General features: G+C 44.7%; 1 protein-coding gene across 2 annotated transcripts in view; it reads right to left on the reverse strand.

The window, feature by feature from the left end:
• VPS16 (VPS16 core subunit of CORVET and HOPS complexes) overlaps positions 1 to 13,084 on the reverse strand; it is a 315,475-nt gene that overhangs the window by 245,114 nt on the left and 57,277 nt on the right. The window contains exon 1 of one of the 2 annotated variants that reach the window (XM_077448718.1): positions 1,730 to 1,892. The exons of the other annotated variant lie outside the window; for it this stretch is intronic. Within the exon in view, the coding sequence (XP_077304844.1) occupies positions 1,730 to 1,779 (50 nt within the window). The 5' untranslated portion in view covers positions 1,780 to 1,892. Of the gene's footprint in view, positions 1 to 1,729; positions 1,893 to 13,084 lie in introns of those variants that run through there. 2 annotated transcript variants of the gene reach the window in all.

Raw genomic sequence — 13,084 nt, forward strand, 5'->3', positions numbered from 1 at the left:
GAGTATTTTAGGAGGCACAGCCCACCTTTTAGTAAAAATTTATAAAATGCACTCATGTTGAGAAAAGAAAAAATGTGCATTAATTTTTTTTTGCATTGGAGCCTGCATAGCATTGCAACCACAATCAGTGCATCATGGGTTCAATGTACAGACTCCTGAAGAGTATTCCCCTAGCCCCAGGTCTGTGTGGGTGTACAGACCTACCATTACTGTGTGGGGAAGTAATCCACAGACTACAAGTGTGGTGAATGATATCACAGAAACAAGAAATCAATGGACTAGAAGTTTGGTGATGTCACCACAAGAAATCAATGGACTACAAGTGCGGTGATGCCACCGGAGGAAATAATCAATGTGTCAGGGCTGGGCTCAGCCCTTCCTTCTCTAAGCTGGCCGTTTAGCTGTGGGCTAATTGCCAGCTCCAATCTCTTCACAGTTACTCAGCTGTTGACGATATCCTGCTTGTCAGTCCTGCCTACTTAAGCCTTCCAGTCCAGAGGATATCTGCCTTTGTCAACATCACAGAGACAATCTCCTGCAGTCCTGTTTAAAGACTTGCTTTGCTGACATCCCTTCTGGTTCCAGATCCTGCTTGCCGTTTCACTACATTGATCCCTGACTTCTGGCTTGGCTGACTATCCGTTCTGGTTACTGAACTTTGTCCATGTTTTGACTACATGTGTTCTTTTTACATTTTTTATTAAACAAGTGTGATTTAACTGTACTTCTGTCTCGGTGTGATTTCATGGTTTCTGACACAATGGACTACAAGTGCGATGACATCACTGAAAGAAGAATTCAGTAAACTACAAGAGTGGCGATGTTACCAGAGGAGTAAATCAATGGACTACAAGTGCAGCAATGTCACAAGCGAAAATAATCAATGGTCAAAGAGTGCGGTGATATCACCGATGGAAATAATCAATGAACTACAAGTGCGGTGATGTCACCAGAGGAAGAGATCAATGGACTACAAGTGTAGCGACACCATCAGTGGAAATAATCAATGGACTACAAGTGCGGTGACATCACTAAAAGAAGAAATCAATAAGACTACAAATGTGGTAATGTCACTGGAGGAAGAAATCAATAGACTGCAAGTGTGGTGATGTCACCAGACAAAGTAATCAATAGTCTACAAGTGTGGTGATGTCACCGGAGGAAATAATCAGTGGACTACAAGTGCAGTAATATCACTGGAGGAAGAAATCAGTTGACTGCAAAAGTAGTGATGTCATCAGAGACAGTACTCAATGGTCTACAAGTGCGGTGATATCACAGGAGGAAATAATCAATGAAGTACAAGTGTGGTGATGTCGCCGGGGAAGTAATCAATGGATTTCAAATGTGGTGACATCATTGAAAGTAATCAATGTGCTACGAGTGCGGCGACATCACCACTCTTGTGCTCCTTTGAGTCTGGCTGCCATGGTTGCAGATAGGACTTGTAGCTACCCACAGATCCTCCATATTCAAAAGATTACAAAATACTATGAGGAGAAGTACTCCACGATTCTGGTAGGTTGAGCGGCCACAGACTCTGACCATATTTCACCCTAAATATGAGTGTAACATGAAAAATGGCCACAAACGTCCACCTAGCCTTCAAGCCTTGCTGCAGCACTTGGCAGTGTAAAACAGACACAAATCTTACTGTACAAGACGCCTAGCTGTATTAAAGTAGTAACAAAGGTTCAGTTGTCTCTAAACAGATGCCACTTATACTGACCGGTAATACACGTCTCCCAGTGGGTACCAGTTAGCAGTGCAGAAATCCATGTCCGGGGACAGCAACTTTCACAGATTTACATCAAATCGTTGTGCAGCATTCAATTCTGCAGATGCTGTCATGTGACACGGAGCAACCCGGAAGTCATCCGCTCATGTGACAGGCGGGCACTTCCTGCACACTTCCGCCTTGTGAGGGGAGGGTGAAGCACGTCATTGGTGTTTACATTGTGCAATGTCTGTGCACGTGGAAATTATTAATTGTGGATATAAAACGGGACGTATTTAGTGCGAGTAGTGTTTAGAGATTCGTGGTGGACGTCAGAATCATATGTAATAAAAGCACACTATTTTGGTGCAGCCCCTTCCCTATGAAAAGCACTCTGGACCCATGACTACAAATGATATTATAGCATAGCTCCCAACTGTCCCTGATTTGGAGCAATGTCCCTCTGTCCCTCTTTTCCCCTCATGTGTCCCTCATTTTGGTCTAATCCACATAGTTGTATACAAAATGCACTTTTTATTTCTCAAAAAGTGTTTCCCAGTGCTAAACCTTTCATTCAATTTCTAAATTGTTGCATTTGTACATTTTAAAAGCTAAAATATAGGAATAGTAGTGGTAAAAAAAAGTCCTTGTGGATTCAATTAACCTTTTTTTTGGTTAATTATTCTTTAAGGGGGTGTGGCAGGGGGCATGCCCTATGCCTACATACGTTTGTTAGTAGGTGTCCCTCATTCTAGGGTTGCCACCTGTCCAGGATTCACCCGGACAGTTTGGGTTTTGAATCATGTGTCCGGGTTTCAGTCCACTTGAAACCTGGACACAATATTAAGGCAGTAATGCAGCACAGAACAGTGAGGGTGAGGGGGCACTATGCAAGCCACATTACTATTCTCCTTGGAGCGCCCAAAGGTGTCTTAGGTCTTTTGCAATCCTTTACAGAATCCCCCAAAAAATGTTTTGCTTTGCGCCACTAAAGTGTTCGGGTTTGGCTTGAAGAAAAAGTGGCAACCCTACCTCATTCCCATCTCAAAATGTTGAGGTATGTTAAAGGCTTTATTTACAAATAAATAAACATAATACTCACCTGCTCTGTGCAGCCGATCAATCCTTTTATCTGTGCAACAGTCCCCCCAATTCTTACCTGAACCCCATTGTGATCCAGTGATGTGCACGAGAGCCGAGCCAATGGCTCCCGCTGTTGTCAATCACTGCCAGTGGGAGAGAGACGGGGTGGGGCAGAGTCACAGCTCTGTGTGAATAGACACGAAGGTGCAGTGGCTCGGGAGATCGCCTCCCCAGGTGCCCCCAATTGTACTCCCGTGGGGGCATGCAGCGATCATTGATGTGTCAGTCTGACACACCGCATCACCGATCTCGGTAAAGAGCCTCTCTGGCCAATCACATCGTAAACGGGAAGAGCTGTGTATCGGGTTTTCCTCCACTCACACTGACAGACCCAGGACCACCAGGTATGACCATCAGGGTTGCCAATCAGTGCCCATCAGTAATGACTGCCAGTGCCTCTTCATCAGTGCTGCCTATCATAGGGTGACCAGACATCCCCGGATTGCAGTGGTATGGAGGGGGGGCATCTGCTACTACTGGGTGAAACATTTGGGGGGTGCACAATCATTACTGTGCCCCCCCCCAAGTGTGTTGTTTTGCCCCCCGCCCAGGTACTCCTGTAGTCTAGCCTGTCCCCCATGATCCCTCTGGTGAGGGAGGCCTGTGTGTGTGTGAGAACAGCAGAGGGGAGGGGCAGTGCAGAGCATACGACGGCTATTGGAGAAGCTTTTGGCAGGGGATACTGAGGAGCAGCTGGATGTTGGGAACAGTATCTGGTGCTGGGGAGAGCCCTGCTCTGATAGATTATCATGGAGGCCATGGAGAAGTGAGCAAAATCAACCAATCTACTCTGTTCATGTTGCGGGGGGGGGGGGTGTGTAGTAGTCAGTATAGGAATCGGGGAGGTCAGTGTAGGAATCAGGTAGGTTAGTATAGTAGATAGTGTAGGAATCAGGTAGGTTAGTGTAGTGGTCAGTGTAGGAATCATGTAAGTCAATGTAGGGATAAGGTAGACCAGCGTAGGGACAAGGCAGGTCAGTGTAGTGGTGAGGTAGGTCAGTGTAGTGGTCAGGGTAGGAAACCCGGTAGGTTAGTTCAGTGGGCAGGTAGGTCAGTGTAGGAATCAAGTTGGTCAGTACTACTGTACTAGTGGAAGGGACTCAGGGAGTGCTAAAAGTCTGGTGGGGGTGCACATTTCTTGCCTTGTCCCAGGCGCTGCCGACCCACGCTACACTTCTGACTGCATATATAATTTGAGGAAAATATGTGTATAAAATAGTTTACCATTTGCCAATTAAAAAAATATATATATCCCCAGATTTAATTAAAAAAATATGGTCACCTTAGCCTATCAGAGCCATATATCACAGCTGTTTCTAAGTGCCCATCAGTGCAGCCTTTCAAATAGTTGCCAACAGTCCCGATTTTGGTACCCTTGTCCCAATCAGAGAAAAACTAGGAAATGTTTGGCTCTGCAGCAGTTTTCTGTCTCCTGGCTCCAACAAAATGGATGCTGGTGACCCTGTGAGAGCTTTCCTCTTGTGTTTCAGCTACATCACCTCTTGTTGCTCGTGTTTGGTGGTGGTGGTGGTGGTGGTGGTGGTGGTGGTGGTGGTGGTGGGGGGGGGGGGCGGCGATCCATGCAGCCAATGAATCGGCTTCTCTCTTCAAAATTCTCCAGCCTGGGCTAGCTTCACAGATTTTCCCCTCCCCTCTCTACTTACCAGGAGGTACAAAATATTTCCCTGGATGGATTTGACTTCATCTCCTTACAGAAAAGCAATGGTAAAGAAGCTTACTGAACTGAGCCTGATTTTAGATACAAAAAGGATGGATTCATGATTTTTAAATTATGTGAAATTACTAACATTCCTATGTGGTTATTCATATTATTCAGCTCACTAAATATCTAAAAGTAATAATATACTGTATAATGTTCATGCTGTGCACATGGGGATAGGAACATATTGTCTTAGCCTTGCAGTTGCATTGGGGCTCCTCTGATTTCTGACACGTGGAGATGTGTTGGTTTTTCTTACTTCTCCCTCCCTGCTTGGTTGTATTAGTAGTGAGTGAGCAGTAGTGGCCATAGTTATACCCGAGAGGCCCTAAATTCCAGCAATACTATGAAAAGTGTTTTAATGCCAGCTCTTCTTCCCACCCCCTCCACAAACCTCTATTTAAAATGGTGTTTCCTGAGGCCAGGAAAGACTGTAATGTAAGCAAATAACTGCTAAAATGTTTATGGATGAGCAGTAGAGGCCACATCTATTCCTGAGAGGCTTTAGGTTCTCTCCCCACAAACCCCTACTCAAAATGGTGTTATCTGAAGCCAAGAAGGACTGCTATGTAAGTAAGGAACTGCTGTCATTTAGAGTCTCTGGATTGTTTTAGTTGTGAGTTAACAGTAGTGGCCGTACAAAATAATGTAATGCCAGCCCCTTTTTGTCTCTCGCCACAGCTCCACTGCTGGGGGACACCAGATGTAAAGGAGGGCTCCACTGCCGGGAACACAAAATTTAAAGGATGGCTCTGCTGCCAGGGACACCAGATGTAAAGGAGGGCTCCACTGCCTGGGACATCATATGTAAAGGAGGGCTACACTGCCAGGGACACCAAATTTAAAAGATGGCTCCGCTGCCGATGACACCAGATGTAAAGGAGGGCTCCGCTGCTGGGGACACCAGATGTAAAGGAGGGCTCCACTGCTGTAGACACAGATCTGTAAGGAGGGCCTCTGCTTCTGGGGGCATCTGATGTAAGAACGGACTCTGTTGGGGGCACCTGATGTAAAGACGGACTCTGCTGGGGGCTTCTGATGCAAGGACAGACTCTGCTGGGGGCACCTGGTGGCAGGCAATGTGGCAGGTGACACGCTCAGGGATCCCACTGATTCGAGATTATGGTGAGTTGGATGATTTCATTCTATATTACAATGTAATAATAGTAATAATGCGCTTCAATGCGCCTGACACCGTAACAACCATTGAACTAGGATTATTAAAGTGCTAACACCAGATGTTTGGAGTATCTTTATCTGATGATTTGTTAAACTCTGGAATACACATTTCTGTTGTGGTGTAGGATCTGGGCCTGCCCCTCCATTCCTTCTTTCTCTCTCCCTTCCTCCCTCTTTTCCCCTTTCTTTCTCCATCTCTCATTCATCTCAGACTCTAACCACACCCCCATTTGAACCCCATATAAGCCACACCCACAATTTAACATAAACCACGCCACATTTTTCTTATGTCAAGCCTACAAATGCATGCACCCCCCCCCCCCAATTATAATAAGACTCCGCCTACAGCCAAAAAAGTGTCCCTAAAAACATTTTTACAACGTTGGCAACTATGCTTTCAGTGCCCATCAGTGCCCGTCAGTGTCACCATTCGGCCGAATTTCGAAAATCAATGGTGGCATCATCGGATCACAAACAAAACAAATTTTCTGATTTTGAAAAAATTTGTTCGAAATTAGACCGTGTAAGGCCTGCATTAGAGAGTCTACAAGCTATGGTGGCAGTCACTGAAAATTGATCACACCTGATGTTCTGATGGCCTAATCTAATTTCTTGAGAAAGCCAGGAAAGTTCAAATACCCCTCAAATGACCACTTTTTGGAAAGTAGACATTCCAAGGTATTTAGTTAGTGGCATGGTGAGTTTTTTGAAGATTACATTTTTTCTCCCCATTCTTCGCAAAATAAAGATTTTATTTTTATTTTCACAAAATTGTGATATTGCGAAGTTATTGCTCACACATTGTATAGGCATACTTGCAACTACACCCTAAAACACATTCTGCTACTCTTACTGGGTATGGCAATACCACATGTGTGAGAATTTTACGCTGCCTGACCACATACAAAGGCCCAACATGCAAGTAGCACCTCCAGGCGTTCTAGAAACAGAAATTACACATATCATTTCCTGACAACCTATCACACTTTTGAAGGCCCTGGAGCACCAGGACAATGAAAACTCCCACAAAATGACCCCATTTTAAAAAGCAAACACCCCAACACATATTTTATGAGGCATTATGAGTCTTTTGAACGTGTTATTTTTTTGGAAAATGTGGAAAGAAAATAAAAACTTTTTTTTTTTTTTTACAGAAAGTTGTCCATTTATAAGATATTGCTAATGCATAGCATGTACATAGCAAAAATTACCCCCAAAATACCGTATTTATCAGCTTATAACACGCACTTTTTTCCCCTTAAAAGCAGGGGAAAATCGTGGGTGCGTGTTATACGCCGATCCCCCGAAATTCTGAGCCTCTGGGCGGCTCTCAGCCGCCTTCGGCTCTTCAAGGCGACTTTCGGCCGTTCTCGGAAGCTTTCGGCCGTTCTCGGAAGCTTTCGGCCTCCTTCGGCAGTTCTCGGAAGCTTTCGGCCGCTGAGAAGAGCCAAAGGCGGCCGAAAGCTTCCGAGAACGGCCGAAAGCTTCCAAGAAGAGCCGAAGGCGGGCGGAGGCCTGCCGAGAACTACCGGACGACGCCGAGATACACATCCGGCTCTGTATCTCGGCGGCGGCATTTTAAAAAAAATAGACACGGCTGCAATGGGGGACAAGACTGCAATGGGGGACAAGACTGGCTAAGGCTGCAATGGGGGACAAGATTGCATAAGGCTGCAATGGTGGACAAGGCTGCATAAGGCTGCAATGGTGGACAAGGCTGCATAAGGCTGCAATGGTGGAAAAGGCTGCAATGGTGGACAAGGCTGCAATGGTGGACAAGGCTGCAATGGTGGACAAGGCTGCAATGGTGGACAAGGCTGCAGATGACACTGATGGGCATATAAATGTAAGTTTTTTTTTTTCCCTTAAACTTCCCTCCTAAAAGTTTTTTTCCTTAAAATTCCCTCCTAAACTTGGGGTGCGTGTTATACGCCGGCGCGTGTTATACGCCGATAAATACGGTACATTCTTCTACTACTAGTATGGTGATACCACATGTGAGACTTTTACACAGCCTGGCCACATACAGAGGCCCAACATTCAAGGGGCACTCTCAGGTGCTCTACTGACATAAAATTACAAATCTAATTTTCGGACTACCTATTACACTTTTGTGAGGCAATGCAGGGCACTGATAAGCACTGTAGTGGCACTGATGTGGCATGAAAGAGCACTGGTGTGGCATGGGTGAGTACGGATGAGACATGGATGTGGCATGAATGACCATGAATGTGGCACGGATGAGGCGTGGGTGTGGCACAGATGAGACATGAATGAGCACTGTGTGGCATAGATGGTATAAATGAGGCACATATGGGCAGGAATGAGGCACAAATTAGGCACATATGTGCATGAATGAGGCATATATGGGAATTGAGGAGGCAGGGGTGAGAACTCCTGCAGTCTCCCTCCTCTCCTCGCACACTGTACCGATCAGTATGTATAGCGTGCGAGGAGAGAGCTGAACTGGACATGCCCCAGTTGGCAAGTGATTGCTCCGTCATTGGATGGAGAGATCATGTGGTAAAGGGCCACTGTCATTGGCCCTTTATCAATCTTTACAGCAATCTATGTATGCCCCAGGGGGCGCGCAAGAAGCAAATTAGCCAACTGCACTGTAGCTGTCATTTGGCTATGGTCCGGTCAGCAAGTGGTTAAAATAACTTTAAGTGCTACATTTGCAGGAGAGCTTGGTCTGTTGAAAAACAGTCTTACTGGCAGGATCACCAGATGCAAAAGAAGGAAATAAAGTCTAAAAAAGAAAACGAATGCAGCCATCACATCTAAGTAAGCTGAAATATAATAAATGTCTGCTCTTGGGTTTAATAGCACCGTAAAGCAAAACTATTTTCACCTTCACTCCAGTGCAAAACCTGCAAGTTTCCACACTAGCACCAACATCCTCACCTAGTTTTCTGGGTTTAGGATTTTTTGCCATCTTGATTGGCCACACCTGGGTGACTCCCTTGCATGTTAATTCACCCTGGCATATCCCAAAATGTTGACAAAAAGTGAGATCTGCAAAATACTCACCATTGACTCTCAGCAAATAGCTTTGGTTGTCTAATTTCCGAAAGTGAGCTATTGGGGGGTTGTGCTACCTTGACATTTCAAGGCCTTCGAAACTGTGATAGGTAGTGAGGAGTGAAATCAACAATTTACACAACAATTTACACCCTTAGAAAGCCTAAAGGCGGTTATTTGTTTTCAGGGTCCTGTGCGCAGCAAGACTGCCAAAAAGTCTCACACATGTGGTACTCCCATACTCAGGAGATGGAGAAGAATGTATTTTGGGGTGTAATTTCACATATACCCATGGCATGTTTAAGCAATATATGATTTAATTGACAACTTTGTGTAAAAAAAAAATTACAGAGGAGGTCTACTGCTAGAATTTCTACCCTCGTTCTGATGTTCGCGGTGATACCTCACATGCGTTGTGCAATTGCTGTTTACATACAACACGACACCAATTCTTGTGTTCGCCTTTGTGCAGGAGCAGAGGGGGACAGGGGTGCTTTCATTTTTCCAATGGGCTGAATGAAAAAAAAAATAACCTCACAGATTCCTCCATTCACATTGATTGATATGGATGAAGGAACCCCTGCCAAGAAAAGTGAATAAAAATATATGCCGAAGCATAGGGGTGAACCGCCCATGAGAGCAAACCCTGTTGCTGTCAAAATAAACAAATCAATGCTGCCGCTGAATGGCGTACCTGCAAAGCAAAAAATGGTTAACAATAAAACACAGTATCAATAAACCATTGACTCAATAAAACAACTTTATAAGAGTGAAAAATATGGCGAAGCATAGGGGTAAGCCACCCCTATGTCCACCCCAGCCCCTATGCTTCACCATATATGCTCATTTTTTTAACTGTGGTGGTGAAATCACCTCCTACAGCACTGGAGTCGCTGATTTTACGCATCATGAGAGCAAACCCTGTTGCTGTCAAAATAAATAAATCAGCGCTGCAGCTGAATGGCATACCTGCAAAGCAAAAAATGGTTAACAATAAAACACAGTAACAATAAACCATTACAATATAATAGTATAGAGTACAGTAAAATGGCATATCTGCAAAGCAAACAGTGGTTAACAAAAAAAAGTAACAATAAAGCATTACAGTACAGTATAAAGTACAGTAAAACTGTAAGAACAGAACATTAACTCAATAAAACAACTATTTTTGGCTTTTTATTTATTTATTTGTTTATTTTTAATGGGTTTTATCTTTCTTTTTTTACACTTTTATCGTAGCTATAATTATTCCAGCTTAGGGTCTCTCAAAATGCGATGGCCATCTAACATCTTTTGAGACACTGTGTGAAATGTGTCAGAAACCATGAAATCAGGCCGAGACAGAAGTACAGTTAAATCATGCTTGTTTAATATTAAAAGTAAAAAGAACAAGCGCAGTTAAAACATAGCCAAATTTCAGTAACTGGAACAGATAGTCAGCCAAGCCAGAAGTCGGGAATCAATGTAGTGGAACAGCAAGCAGGATTTAGAGTCAAAAGAGATGTCAGCAAAGCAAGTCTTGAACAGGATCGCAGGAGATTTCTGTGATGCTGACCAAGGCGAAGGCAGAGATCCTCTGGACTGGATGGCTTAAGTAGGCAGGACTGACGAGCAGGATATCATCAACAGCTGAGTAACTGTGGAGGTATAGGAGCTGGCAATTAGCCTACAGCTGAGAGGCCAGCTCAGAGAAGGAAGGGCTGAGCCCACCCCTGACAGTACCCCCTCCTCAATGACCCCCCCCCCCCAGAGGACCATCAGGCTTGAGGGGAAAACATCTATGGAAATCACAGAAGAGGACAGGGGCATGTACATCCAAGGATGAGACCCAAGAGCGTTCCTCCGGACCGTACCCTTTCCAATGCACCAGGTACTGTATGTGCCCACGAAACCTACGGGAGTCAACAATGGACTGTACTTCATACTCCTTATGTTTCTCAACCTGTAAAGGGTGAGGACGTGGCACCAAGGCGGTTGCAGACCAAAGGTTTTAATAAGGAGACATGAAATACATTTGAAATACGCATCTTAGAAGGAAGGTCTACTGCTTAAGCCACTAGGTTAATCCTGCGAAGAATACAGAAAAGCCCAATAAACCGAGGTGCGAACCTCAGTGAGGAAACACAAAGTCGGATGTTGCGAGATGACAGCCAGACCCTGTCCCCAACCTGGTAGGAAGGCGCAGGCAGGTATCTGCGGTCAGCATGGAGTCTGTACCTATCATTAGCATGTTGCAAAGCCTCCTGGACTTGTGCCCAAGTGGAACGAAGGCCATGGAGATGCTCCTCTAATGCAGGAATACTCTCTGGAACAAACAAGTCAGGCAACATGAAAGGTTGGAAACCTTATTTCGCCATAAACTGGGACATTTGGGAAGCAGAATTCAAGGCACTGTTTTGAGCAAACTCTGCCCACAGTAATAGGTCTGACTAGTTGTTATGATGATCAGAAATATAGCAACGTAGGAATTGCTCCAAGGACTGATTGGCTTGTTCTGGGGCCCCATTGGACTGCGGGTGATACGCAGATGGGAAAGCAGGCTGAAATCCCAACTGTGCACAAAAGGTTCGTCAGAACCGGGACACAAACTGACTACCCCTGTCCGAGACAATCACCTTGGGTAGCCCATGTAAGCAAAAGATCTCCTGAATGGAAAAAAATGGAAGCCAGTTCCTTAGAAGTGCACAACTTCTTAAGTGGAATACAATGACACATCTTTGAGAACTGGGCAACCACCATAAGGATAACTGTGTTGCCCTGGGAGTTGGGTAACTCCACAATGAAATCCATAGACAGGTGGGTCCAGGGCCTCTCTCCATTGGGTATGGGTTGTAGGAGGCCCACTGGAAGATGTCTTACTCTGAGCACACACAGAATAGGCAGCTACGAAGGCAGTTACATCAGCATATAGACTAGGCCACCAGAATTGTTGGGAAATGGCCCAAAAGAGTTGATTCTTCCCAGGGTGGCCAGCAGCCTTGGGAAAATGGTAAGTCTTGAGCTTGACTCTCTGGTATAAAGTAGCAGTCACAAGTTTTCTCAGGAGGAGCATGGACCTGAGCAGAAATAATTTTGTCAACCAAAGGACAAGTGAGACTGGTGCGAACCGTAGCCAGAATACGATCAGGAGGAATCACAGGAACCGGAACCCGACTCCAACTTGGAAGTGGAGGAAAATTGTTGCGACAAGGCGTAAGCCCTTAAATTCTTAGTACCGGGTAAGAATGAGATAATGTAATTGAAACTTGACAAGAAAAGATCCTATTGCGTCCTTCTAGGGGAGAGGCGTTCAGCCTCGGACAAGACTATGAGATTCTTATGGTCAGTAAGAATTAGAACTGGCACAGTGGTACCTTCGAGGAGATGTCTCCATTCTTTCAGGGCTAAAATGATCGCCAACAGCTCTCTGTCACCAATCTCATAATTGCACTACGCAGGTGACAATTTCTTGGAAAAGTAGCCACAAGGATGCATAGTGCTCTCAGAGGTAGGATGTTGAGACAGAAGGGTGCCAACACCAGTCTCCGAAGCATCAACCTCAAGGATAAAAGGTAACATAAGATCAGGATGTGCCAACACGGGAGCAGAAACAAAGGCAGCCTTGACACTCTCAAAGGCCTTAATGAACTCCGAAGACCAACTCTGTGGGTTACCGCCCCGTCTGGTCATATCAGTCAGGGGCTTGACCAGAGACGAGAAGTTACAAATAAACTTCCGATAATAGTTGGCAAAGTCCAGGACATGCTGCAGAGGACGTAAACCCACGGGTCGGGCCACTTTAGAATTGCCAAAAATTTCCCTGGGTCCGTCAAAAAAACTGAAATGGAAATGACATAACCCAGGAATTTAACCTGTTCATGATGGAACTCGAACTCCTCCAGTTTACTTTTACTGAGAGTGGTAGAGAATACATTATCACTTCACATTCCATCAATTACAGACATAGTCTTTTCCATCCTTTTAACATTCAGACTAATTTAATATTTCACAGTGTATATACCTATATATAAACATATCTGGATTTTGCAAAAGCATTTGACACAGTTCCCCATAAACATTTACTATATAAAATAAGGTCCATTGGCATGGACCATAGGGTGAGTACATGGATTGAAAACTGGCTACAAGGGCGGATACAATACAATACAATACTACAATAGGGATAAAACTTTTTCACAGAAGGGAGATTAACAAGACTCTTGGGCACTCATTAAAATTAGTTTAACCTTAAACTACGTAGAGGGTTCTTTACTGTAAGAGCGGCAAGGATGTGGAATTCCCTTCCACAGGCAGTGGTCTCA

Source organism: Lithobates pipiens, unplaced genomic scaffold, assembly GCF_037356315.1.
Source record: "Lithobates pipiens isolate NorthernLeopardFrog02 unplaced genomic scaffold, aLitPip1_a1.2 Scaffold_22, whole genome shotgun sequence".
NCBI classification, from domain to species: domain Eukaryota; kingdom Metazoa; phylum Chordata; class Amphibia; order Anura; family Ranidae; genus Lithobates; species Lithobates pipiens.